Raw genomic sequence first — 12,609 nt, forward strand, 5'->3', positions numbered from 1 at the left:
TTAACAACTAAACTTGGCATCCATGAAGAACCTAGCTTAGCCAACAATTGAATTAGGCCCATACCCACAGATTGTTACAGGAGAACAACAATTACAAGAACGGATTAAGTACTTCCTAGCAGAGCGGACATTCAGATTAAGTTCTCCTATGACACAAAAAACGGATACATCTTCACTTCAATATTTCTTGCTAAATATCACAGCAACCACTGCCAAGAAATCATCCTCATGTCTCCCCAGATTTTACACTTGCAAAAAAAATGCTATCAGACTAAATAGAAGAATCAATTAGCACAAGCCTGTACACCTAAAGTTTGAACAATTTTGAATAATCACTACAAGATCCTCTCTTCTCTATATTTCATACCGGACTGCAAGAAATGCAAGTAAAAATCAGGAAATACCTCATATAGGCGTTACAGGAAGTTGGATTGTTCAATGTCAACGAAAAATATCCCAGCAGTACCATTAAAGTTTTGCATGCTACATTTCCGATTCGACAATTCAATATCAACGAAAAATATCTCAACAGAATAAGTTTCTAGGTTGCTTAAGGAGAATAGTTCCTAGGCAGACAATATTGGGGACTCAGATATTCAGAATCAAAATTCAAGCCGCTGCAACCAAAATTTTGGAATGTGTCAACATGATATTGTGTAGCGAAAATGCTGAATAAAACAGTAGTTTCCCTAAGTTACAGAGAAGAACTAAACAAATGAACGTAATTTAATTGTCAAGGCCCTATCAAAAACCAGCAAAGAGAAGACCCATTATCACAATGTCCTGTTTGGGATTCAATTATGAACAAATGAAAAGAATCTACTTCAATACATCTTGGGAACTTCCTTATAGGGGATCATCCTCAGAACGAATCATAATGTGCTGCAAAACAAGAAAAATGGTTGTGTATTTTCGCCTATAAAACTGGTGTCAATTTATGTAGCTTGATCTCACACAAAATGATAGACAAAAATCCATGCACTAAATGCTGGTGGTTATTGAGTTATCACAAAATGATATGCTTCTTTGACAACACCTACTGCCACATTTGAACACTTCTTGACAGTAGTAATAAAGAAAGAAACCAACAGTGGATATCTGTGGAAAATGACCTGAATGGAAAATTTAAATATAGATGAATCAAAGCTGCTACCTGAAAGTGTGTCATGCAAGTAGATATTGTTCCAACAGCTACTGTCTCATTTGAACAATTCTTGACAATAGTCTGATGAAAACATATTTCAATATTATAAGTGGACACTTCTTGAAAATTATCTCATGTAGCTCTGTTTCTGTTTCCTGTGAGCATCAAGGCATACCTTTGTTTTGCATCAATGTCTGAACTTTGCCATGTTAATAAAACGAACAACTTTGCCCGAAAAATATAAGCCAATCCAAAATAGTGTCCTGCAGGTAGATAATACAATTGAGAATTAACCATCGTAAAGTAGCAATGACAGAAGAGGTGGACTTGAATTTCAATGACTTGGTCACACAGAGAGCAGGCAGCTTTAAGTCTGTCAGCAGTTGGCCGTCAGTTTTGGGAAAGAAGCCATATGAAAAAACTGTATTTCCCCTCAGTTCTGATGCGCCAGATTGAGTTCAGGTCTGGCCGCTCGTTGGATCCAATGAAGCGGTAGAGTATGTTTTCGTCGCATTCCAATTAAAGTGATTTCATCTTTTTTTTTGTGGAGCAAAATTCGGTAGATGTACATTCATTAAATTGACTTCAAACTCCATGCGGTCTTTGATGTAAGAAGGTCACAAAGAAACACACTTTCATCTTAAAATTTGATATGGTGAACAACCGATTCATTTATTACACCCAACACTTGCAAAATGCAATGACAACAGAATTATGTACTCCCAATGAGAGCAGAAATTGTTTGAGATTGTAGTACAATACTCCCTTTGTTGGAAAGAAAAATGTATAATAAGTGACCAAATGAAAGCACCATTTGTGAAAAGAGAACATATACAGTAGCACGTCGCAAAAATAGAATCTTTCTTATTTATTTGTTTGTTTGTTATTTTTGTACAGTAAAATATTTTTGCTTTGGGGTAATTACAAAATCACAACAATGCACTGCCGATTTTGAGTACAGTCGGATTGTATCAATGGTATGTCCTACATTCCACATATTATGAATATAAGTTGGTACTTAGTATTAAAATTTGAACGGATCACTAAAAAAGGTTAATTATCATAATGGATTGTAATACTAACGATGGTGTATGTGCATGTCAGCTACAAAAGGAAGCAACTAATGCATATCATATAATCTAATATATAATAGTATAAACAGAAACTGGGATGGGGATGAGGATGGGACCCCTCACCTGCGCTTGCCTTCTGCACAACGTTGTTAATCGCTAGCATCCGTAGCTCCTCCTCGCCCCTTCAAGTGGCAGAGTCCCGGAGAGCGCACCGCCGGGTGCCGGTGCCTGGCGGAAGTAGGCGAGGGACGCAGCGCAGCACACAGTGGCAGCAAGCACATGAAACACACACACACACACACACACACACACACACACACTACATCAGCAAGCAAGCATACATAACTATAGTACTGAAACTAAAATTTCCATAGTTCAGCAGGAGCTTAGAGAGGATGGATGGATTGCGTTGCCTATCAGAATGAAGACGTTTCCTCTCAGAGCATGTCAGAATATACAAAGTTAATACATAAATATGTCATAACATAACACTTTGTTTTCTACTCCGTCAATTGACAAATATAAGATGTTTTGGATATTTCAGTATGAAGTACATGCATGCGGACTAAAATGAGTAAACACACACTAAAACATGTCTATATGCATCTGATTCACAAAATAGCATGACGGTTGTAAATTGCTGGTCAACATATAGTTTCCTATAGCCCAATTCTGAACGCGAACCATATAGGAGTACAGTTCAGACACATTTACAGTTTAGAGGCAAATTAAACGGCAGAGGCACGCACCTCCATCGTCGACGGCGTCCACATCGACCCCTAGCTCCTCGACCAGGTACCTACACACCCGTGGCCTTCCCTTCCGGGCAGCGAAGTGCAGCGCCACGAGACCTTGGTCCTTGGCCGCCTCCACCACCTCCCTGGGACGGCCCCTGCCCTGATCCAGATCTCTCACCAGCCCTGCGACGCGACAAACGGGAGAGCCAGTGCCTCCCAGATCCAAACAAAACCCACCCGGAATCGCCCACGTACTCTTGAAGAGGCGGAGGTCGCCGCGGCTCGCCGCGTGGAGGAGCGGAAGCGATCCGTCGGCAGGCGGAGGGGGTGGGCTAGGGTTTGGAGGGGTGGCGCGGCGCTTGGCTGAGGTGGCGGCGGGGTGACACCGCGCCATGGCGACCAGCGGTGGCGAGGTGGCGCCGTGGGATCCGCGGCGGCGGCGGCGGCCCTGGCGATCCCAGATCGAGGCCGCTGGTGGGAGGAGAGAGAACTTTTTTCCTTTGCGATTCTGAAAACCGGTGGACGAAGGTGTGGGAGCGGGATGTGACGAAACAAAACCGACGAAAAAAAGCCGATGAAAAAAAACCATTGGAGGTGGGACGAAAAAAAAACCCGGAACGGAGACTACCAAACATTAGGAGTAGATATTGGTTGGTTTCGATTTTTTTTGCGTGGAGGGAACTACCTGGGAGGTGGGAGGGAGTACGAAAATAAACTGTCTCGGCTGAGCGGGAGGTGGGAGCAAGTACCAAAGAAGTACCAAAAAAGACCGGGTGAGGTGGGACGAAAATAAAATCCGGAACGTGACCTACCAACTGAGACATTAGGAGTAGAGATATATAAGAGAACATCGCTGTGTGAAAGCAAGGCGCAGACACTTTATATTGAGGTATAAAATCTTAGAATTCAAAATTGTTTGAAAATTTCAGACGAAAAAAGTCCGAAAATTCCAGGATTTTCCGGAAACCGGGTTTCCCGGTCCCTATCAAAAAAAAAATTGGAATCAAGAAAAAAAAACCTTGGTGACACCCCGGGTTGGTTTACAGTCTAACAAAGCATCCGAAGGTGACAACGGAAGAAAGTCATTGGATGGTCGTGATAGTGAGATCCCGCTTCCTTGGCACAACTTTTGCTCATTCGGGAGATTAAAGCTAGCATGTCGGAACATAACTCTTGTATTACTCATATACATTGAAATTGTAATTTCTCTAGTCATGCTTTGGCAAACTTTGATAGGACTCAGGGTAGAACAATGGTGTGACTAGGGTTTGGACCAAAGGATGCGTTGGATGCTGTCGAGCGTGATGTAACCTTGATTGAGTAATACAAGAATTATTTTGCAAAAAAAAAAAGTGAGATCCCGCTTCCTTGGCACAACTTTTGCTCTAGAAACAAAGCACACCAACCCATGTTTTTGTAGCGTTTTTCTTTCTGCGGGCGATGTTTCCGTAGCGCTTCCATCTTCTAAATTCTGCTGCAATGGATAGCATTGTCATCTTATTATTCTGGGTTTTTTTTATCAAAGAAGGGCTTGCCCTTTCCGATTTTCATTACTGAAAACCACCACGATTCATACAAAGTTCCGAACAACATACCAACCTAAGACGAAACTAGAGCTACCAGGTTCGAACCGAAACAAAAGGCCATCGCCGGCCAACATCCACACTGAAACCAGCATCCAAAGCATCCGGGGAACAGACCAGTCTGGACCAACCAAGATAACGAAATAGAAAAACGCGGAGCTAAAAGAAGCCTAACGGCTACTAGAACTAACAGCAGCGCCGGAGCCACAGCAGCAAGAGTTCCTTTCACTCCAATCTAGCGACGTTGATCCTCCACCCCTGTCTGTCTGTGAACACCTCACTTGCTGCCCGTTCTAGCACTCTTGCTCCCAGCTCCAGCATTTATTTTGACGGCTCCTTTATCTGCAAAATAGAACAATCAATCAACCATCTCCACATTAATTTGATGATGCATAAAGGATCATTTATCCTTTTTTTCTCAAATATAATCGCATTTCTTCTCTTCCAAATTGCCCAGAACAGGGCAGAAACCCCTACCATAACCATTTTCTTATCCTCTTTATTGAATTTTTTCATCCATTCTCCAAAGCAATCTTTTAGATTTAGTGGGATAGTTTTTAAACCACACACACATCTAACCAAACTCCACAGCAAAGAAGCTGCGGAGCAAGAAAACAGAAGGTGATCAATTGATTCATCTTTTCCACAGAAAACACAATCCTTCCCTCCTTTTCATCCTCTTTTTAATAGAACATCTCCAGTCAAGATACTTTTTTTGTTAACTAACCAAAGAAAAACTTTTAACTTTGCAGGCACCTTAATTTTCCATAAGTACTTCTGTGGGAATTTCACCCCTAGAGTAATAATTTTCCTATATAGGGACCCCATAGAAAACTTGTGGTCAGCAATGAGAGTCCAGGAAATTTTATCTGCCCCTCCCTGCAAAGGTATTTCTTCACATCTTTTCTTCAGGCAATTCCATAGCCCAAGAGTCTCACCATACAGTGTTCTTCTGAATCTGAAACCATGCCACCCTTTTTGAATGGCTTCATCCACAGTAATATTGTGGTCAAAGCATATGTCATATAATCTAGGATAAGCATCTCTCAATGGTTTATCATCTACCCAGGTGTCTTCCCAAAACCTAGTGTTCTTCCCATTCCCCAATTCTTTTTTGACAAATTTATAGAAGATCTCTTTAATGTTTAACAGATTAGCCCAGAATTGGGAGTCTCTTATCTTATTATTCTGGTGATGGATGAATATGAGTTTATGAAGGAATGAGTGATTGTCGACTTTGGATTGTGGAAGTCTGCGAAAGTATGGTTTTGTTTGGTGTTGTGTTGTCTGCTGTATACAGTTTATGCTGTTATTGCTTAGTCAGGACTCTGGTTTTCTTTCAGAACCAGCGGATTCGCCCGCCTAGAAAAATAAACAGTGCATTCTTTATTAAAATAGCGTTAACAGCTCGTTGTGGTGAAAGATGTAAAGGAAAATTATAACATTAGATCTCTGGCAATGTCATGTTTGACCATTTTTGCACACGTCCAAGCAAAGAAGAGACCACTTTGTTTCTGACTGAACTGGGGGGGGGGGGGGGGGGCGGGGGGGGGGGCAACTGGAAGCCAATGAATGATAGATTTCTTAACGGTGATACTCTGAGCCATGGATGGGTGTTATAATCATTCCATGAACTCTGCAGCAACTTTGCCGGCCTGCACTTTCCTTTGTTGCATACAATCAGGAATATAGATAGTTGAGTGCACTTTATTTGCATCTTGTCTACAAAATACCCTTAAAAAGGTAAAAGAATTGGCCCATGATATTGCCATGCATAGTGTGGTGTCTTGGCATGGAGGTTTCTTTCAAATCTAGTAGTGTATCATTGCAGGCATGGATGGCAAGAACTTGGGTAGTGAGCAACTAGCTGAACCAGCTAAGCCAGATGCCTTGACATAAGATTAGGGGGCCCTGAAGCACACTACAGATTCTGACATCGGAAATCCGACTTCAGTGAATGGTCAGAAAGCTATAGATATGAACATGGAAGCTGCCATGCATCTCCTCTGATGATGTCAGGCGACCCGATGGCTTGGGTACCAAAAAATCGGCCCAGTCACGCCCTAAGGGCCTAATTTTCGCTGGCTCGGGCCGAAATTAGCGTCGGCGGACCCAACCCGACCCCGGCATGCTGGGGCGCTCGAGAACGCCGGGCGAATCGTTTTTGGCGTGAAAGAGCCCTAGGCCCTCCTTGCCAGCGACTCGTCTCGCTTCTCGCCGCTTCGTTGTCCTCATCGCCTCGTTTCCCGCGGCGAATCAATGCCAAAGCTGCCGCGCGCTGCCGTGCTGGTCAGACTCCGCCATTGATGCCTCACGGGCGGCGCAGTGAAAACAAGACGACGCGCGTCCCCTCGCATGCCACGCGTACGCGCGGCGCCTCTGCCTACATAAAGCCGACCCCCTGCGCGCCGTTGGCACGCACAAAGTCTCCACCGTCGGCGCCACCTTTCTGCCCTTCATCCCTCTCCTCTCGCCGTCTCCAACTCAAACAATGGCCGAACGCCTCCCAGACGACGGCGCGGCGGCGAACGGCTTCGGCTGCCGCCAGCTTCACGAGTACGAAGCTTGGCTCCTCTTCGAGGCCGAGTACCCGGTCCCGCCGGACATGCGGGTGCCCGGGGCCTAGAGAATCAGCGCCGGCGGGGTCCCGGTGCCGACATCGCCCAGGGCGGCGCGGCGCGCGGAGATCGCGCGTATCCGCTCCTCCCTGTCGCGGGCGGCGAGGAAGGGGCCACGCTACGTCCCCGACAGCCCGCTCTGGGAGCCATACTTCCGCCGCCGCCACGCCGAGCAGCTCGAGGCCGCCAACGGCATCGTTTCCTCTGGCAGGCTCAACTCCGAGGGGCGGCGCCGATGGTGGGGCGTGCCCGGCCGCACGCTGGAGGCCGTCCTCGAGTACATCGAGGGCGGCAACACGCCGAGGCTGGAGTACCCCTCCCCCGGTCCTTCTCTCGCCGCCGTGGGAGCTAGTGGACGCCGAGGCACATGGACCCCGGGGCGTCCTCCTCCTCGTCAGGTCGGTCGACCGACTCTCCCTGCCTCCGCCCCGTCAAGCCGGAGCCCCAGGACACGCCTGTCAGCGCGCGCACCCGCAGTTCCAGCGTCCGCATCGACGTCCGCCCCTGCCTCTGGACGCCTCGTCCTTGTCAGGCCGAAGCTGGAGCCCGGCCTCCCCGTGGAGTACGAGCAGATAGCCCGGCGCGGCATCTCCGACGAGGACGCCATGCAGTGGGCGCGGGACGACTACCTCCACGACGAGATGGTCCAGCAGCGCCGGGCCCTGGAGGAGATAGCCGCCCGCAAACGTGGGCGCGAGGACGAGCACGGCATCGTGGTCCTCGACAGCGACGACGACGACGCCCTCGGACCGTCCAACTCCGCGCCAACCGGGGAAGGGTTGCAGCAGGGACGGCGGCCGCGGTGGAGGCGACGACGATGACGATGGCGGCGACTACACGCGGTTCTACAGCCTCCTCGGCATGTAGATCTGCAAGGGTGGCGGGCGGCGAGGAGCAACCTAGTAGCTTTTTTTCTCTTTTTGTAAAATATTTTAAATATGAACAAACTCGCCGAAGTTTGGTTGAATTTGCGTCGTGTTTGTGTCGTAATTTATATTTTTAGAAAAACGTGGGCGTCGTGACTAGGGGCATCATGCCCCCAGCGCGTCGTTTATCGCCGGTGCGCTCCAGGGGCCGATTTTTAACGCGTGCTGGGGGCCATGGAGATGCTCTAACAGACACCAACACCACTTTAGCCATACTACGCACACAACCCACACTCTGCTACAGTACTTGGGTACACGCTCAGTACACCCACTACATGAACTGATAGTTGCAACAGATGCAGTTCACCATCACTCCACTCACCCACAGAGCACCAACACATGGGCACCTTCCAGGTTTTACCACCATCACATTACAAAGGAAAATGCTTTCAAACAGTCGGATGTTTACATCCGCATCTCCAGCCGACTCTCTAGTGAGGCCCACCCACGTGCCCCTCTCTTTCTTATCTCTTTTTCTTGTCCCTGCAGACGAGATGCTGGCGGCGCTCCGGGAGGTCAGCGACGAACCGGATGCAGCAACGCCGGTGCTACGACGCCGTTGCCGTGCTGCAAGCCGATTCTGCGATGACCAGCGCATGCTTTGAAACAGTGTTGCGCCGACGCTGTGCTTCAAGTAGATGTTGCCGCAACCGGTGACCTTTTACGACGACGACGCCATGCTTCGAGCCAATGTTGTAATGGCGTCGCCGTCCTGCGAGCTGATGTTGAGACGCCGCTCGCCGGAATCATCCTGTGCTGCGTGGCCACTCGCCGGTGCTCGCCAGAAGCATCTGATGTTGCGAGGCCACTCGCCGGTGGGAACACAGGTGCTGCTCGGCTGCTAGCCGGAAGCATCCGATGCTGCGAGGCCGTCATGCTGCAATTCGGTGCTGCGACGCCGGTTGAACTGCTGCGACGGCGCCGCCGTGCTGCCATGGCCGTCATGCTATGAGTCGGCTCTGCCAGCTCGGGCTACTCCAGCGAAACTGCGACGACGATTTGCAACGACGACTCGGGCTGCTCCTGCAGTTTTGACGGCACCGCCATGCTGCGAGCCTGCCGGAGTTGCTAGGAGCTGGTGCTGCCAGCGTTCTACGGTGCCACCGGAGTTTGCTACGTATGCCAGGCTATGTGTGCGGCGTTCTGTGATTGCGAAAGAAGGAGAGAAGTCTATGATGCGTTGACCTCCATAGAGATGTCCATATGACCATATCGATGGTTCAGGACGTGGATGTTATTTTTCTTTTCCTACATCCGCATGACGCCTAACAGCGGCCCATTACAAAAGCTTTACACAACTACTCCCTGCGTTTCGAAATAGATAACTCAATTTTATAGTAACTTTAGGAAGTACTCCCTCCGTTTCTAAATGTAAGTTTTTTTAAATATTTCACTATTGACTACATACGAAGTAAAATAAATGAATCTACATTCTAAAATATGTCTATATACATCCGTATGTAGTTTGTAGTGAAATCTGTAAAAAGATTTACATTTAGCAACGGAGGGAGTACATACTAACAAACATCGACAGCCTCCTATCGACAGCGATGGACGCGACTGACTTTGAGGCCTCTCTATGGGGCAAAATTTTGTGTTTTGACCCTTTTCTAAAACCTATACGAAATTTGACCCTAGTTTGAAAAAAAATCGAGATCTGACCCTTTTGCTATCGCCAGGGACCTTGGCGGTAGGGTATAACAGCCTACTGACAAGGTTCCTGGCGGTAGGGTTGCATGCCCTACCGCCAAAAACCTCCTAAGTATTGACCACAATGCGTGCTTGTGCCTACCGCCAAGCACCTTGGCGGTAGGGTTGTGCAGGCTACCGCCAGCCTGTTTGACGGTAGAGATGTTTCCTACCGTCAAAGTCCCTGGCGGTAGGTTGTTAGACCCTACCGCCGTGTACTCTGGCGGTAGCAAAAGGGTCAGATCTCGAAAAAATTTCAAACTAGGATCAAATCTCGAATAGGTTTCAAAAAATGGTCAAAACACGAAAATTTGTTTCTCTAAGGGACGCCCATGATTTTGAATGTGAGAAGGGGCAGCCGTCGCACCCCGGCTGGGTTACAGAGCATCCGAAGCTGAGGGCGGAAGCAAGCCGACGGTCGTGTCACGACAGGGATCCGCTTCCTTGTGCAACTTTAACTTCAAAAAAAGACAAAGCACATTGGCCATATGTTTCTGTAGCGTTTCTGAATTTCCAGCTTGGTAAATCTCTACCTCCTCAGTGTGTAACGATAACGTTAACATTCCTTCTACTATAAAGGACAGGGTGATGTTCCTTCTGGAGGAATAGAACTCTATCCACGAGACCGTCCGGGGCGCTGGTGCGCAGAATGCCATTGCTCACTGGAGCCGTCCTGAGGAGAGCTGGGCTAATGCAAATGCGTATGGTAGCATGTCGAAAGACCTTGACTTTGGAGGAGGCGGAGCGGTGGTAAGGGACAGACCGGAGGTTTTTTGGTGGCCACCTGCCATTTTTTCTCCTCCATCTATGACCCTGAGGCATGGTTTTCAATTTTAGGAACCTTGGCGGTAGGCTGTTATATGCCGACGATGTAATCATCTTCTTAAAAACCAGAGTTACATGATTTTGATGTGGTTACAAAGGTGTTGAGGCTATTTGGTAATGCTACCGGGCTCATAACTAACTTGTCCAAGAGCAAGATCCTTCCTATTCGGTGTGAAGAGCTAGACCTTTCCCCTTTGCAATTGGCCCTCGGCTGTCAACTATCTAGCTTCCCATGCACATATCTCAGGATGCCTCTGTCAGATAGAAGGTTGAGACTTGCTGATTTCCAAGAGTTGCTTGACAAGTTGATTAAGAAAATCGCTGCCTGGAAGGCTAGGTGGATTTCTTCCACGGGCAGAATGGTGCTTGTAAGGTTCGTCCTCTCGGCCATGCCCATCTTCCTCCTGCTGGCAGTGCACCAACCGAAGTGGGTGATTAAGCAAATTGACAAACTCCGTCGGGCATTCTTATGGGCGGGTTCCGACACCGTATGTGGAGGGAAGTGTCTTGTCCGTTGGTCCCAGGTGTGCTCCCCAATTAACTTTGGAGGGCTGGGCGTTCCTGACCTATATGCTCAGGGAAGAGCTCTCAAAGTCCGTTGGTTATGGCAGAGTGCCACTGAACCGGATAAACCATGGCAAGGGCTGCAGCTACCGATTGACAAACATGTTAAGGCACTCTTTATTGCTAGTACCACCATCAAGATTGGCAGCGGGAACAAGGTGTCATTTTGGCATGATCACTGGTTAAGCGGCGAGATCCCCTCTGTTTCTTTCCCCAACTTATACAAGCACAGCAAGAGCAGAAAAATTTCCTTGGCTGAAGGTCTCACAAATAGGAGGTGGGTTACCTTGCTGAAGAGAAACCCTGGAACTGAGGTTCTGCGTGAGTACATCGACTTCTGGCATCGATCCATGGTAGTTACACTCACAAATGGTGATGATGAATTCATCTGGAAGTGGTCAGCGGATGGAAGATACACTGCAAAATCAGCTTATCAATATCAATTCATGGGCAGAATTGACTCCCCCCTTCCGTGTATCATCTGGCAGATTAAGATTCCTCCTAAGGTTCAGTTCTTAGCTGGCTGTTTGTACAAGATAAGTGTTTAACTGCCAACAATCTTGCTAAGCGTGGCTGGCCACATGATCCAACCTGCCAGTTATGTCACCTTGGGATGGAAAATGGCCTGCACCTTCTCTGCGATTGTCCATTCACTGCTGGAATCTGGGGATACTGTCTAACCTTGTATAGATTCCCCTATAATCTTCTGCCTTGTGTTGATGGAGATCACATCTTGGGCTGGTGGTTAAAAGCACTGGCAGCTACAACAGAAAATAGGAGAAATGACCTCGCCTCTCTGCTTATGGTGACTGCTTGGCATGTTTGGAAGGAGAGGAACAACCACATCTTCAATAACAAGGCATCCACTTTTCTGCAGGTGGCTGAAGGCATCGTTAGCGAGCTCAATTCATGGAGGATGGCAGGTTTTAGAGGAGCGCAGTGGATAGACATGGGATAGTTCTAAGGTTTCTATTCTCCTGTACATGTGTATAGCTCTTCCTCTTTATAATTTTTTTTACCTACGACTCTTTGCTGGACATCAGTATTTGTATCTCCAGGGGTGTTTCCTCCTATCTTAATGAATGAAATCAGCAACTTTGCTGTTTTTCGTCAAAACTTCAGCACACCGTTTCCATTTCAGCCAAATGATCGAAATATTCACTTGAATTCAATTAAAATTTTGAAAAATTTAAATAATATTTTGAAAAATATTGGAATTGTTGTGCTATACTGAAATTGCTGAAATATTTTGGTCGAAACGTAATATTTTAATGTCTGCTGAAATTACTGAAATTCAGTGAATTTCACCGAAATCTCACTGAAAGTGAAAACCATGCCTCGAGATGGCCGAGCTAACGGCAAGTCGACGAGCTATTCAGCTGGCTAGGGAGCTTAGGGTCCCCATGGTGATCCTGGAGTGTGACTCCCAGGTACTAGGGATCTGTCATCA

General features: G+C 47.3%; 1 protein-coding gene and 1 pseudogene across 1 annotated transcript; one reads left to right on the forward strand and one right to left on the reverse strand.

Annotated features, from left to right (window-relative positions):
* Nucleotides 1-2,401: 2,401 nt before the first annotated feature.
* LOC147991985 (uncharacterized) lies at nt 2,402-3,348 on the reverse strand. The gene is made up of 3 exons (XM_087539383.1): nt 3,210-3,348; nt 2,967-3,137; nt 2,402-2,445 (listed from the first exon to the last, which is right to left on the reverse strand). The coding sequence occupies exons 1-3, from the start codon at nt 3,346-3,348 to the stop codon at nt 2,402-2,404; spliced, it is 354 nt and encodes a 117-aa protein (XP_087395509.1).
* A 3,022-nt stretch (nt 3,349-6,370) lies between these two features.
* Nucleotides 6,371-10,379, forward strand: LOC147991986 (uncharacterized; annotated as a pseudogene).
* The last annotated feature ends 2,230 nt before the right edge of the window (nt 10,380-12,609 follow it).

This window comes from Triticum urartu, chromosome 1A (genome assembly GCF_056163025.1).
Source record: "Triticum urartu cultivar PI428250 chromosome 1A, HENAU_Tu73, whole genome shotgun sequence".
Lineage (NCBI taxonomy): Eukaryota > Viridiplantae > Streptophyta > Magnoliopsida > Poales > Poaceae > Triticum > Triticum urartu.

Excerpts from the sequence above, each read along its gene's own strand:
- LOC147991985 (XM_087539383.1), bottom strand. The coding sequence starts at position 3,348 with ATGGCGCGGTGTCACCCCGCCGCCACCTCAGCCAAGCGCCGCGCCACC. Across the intron at positions 3,138-3,209 it reads CGACCTCCGCCTCTTCAAGA|GGCTGGTGAGAGATCTGGAT; the intron begins GTACGTGGGCGA and ends GTCGCGTCGCAG. Across the intron at positions 2,446-2,966 it reads GGACGCCGTCGACGATGGAG|GCACCGGCACCCGGCGGTGC; the intron begins GTGCGTGCCTCT and ends TACTTCCGCCAG.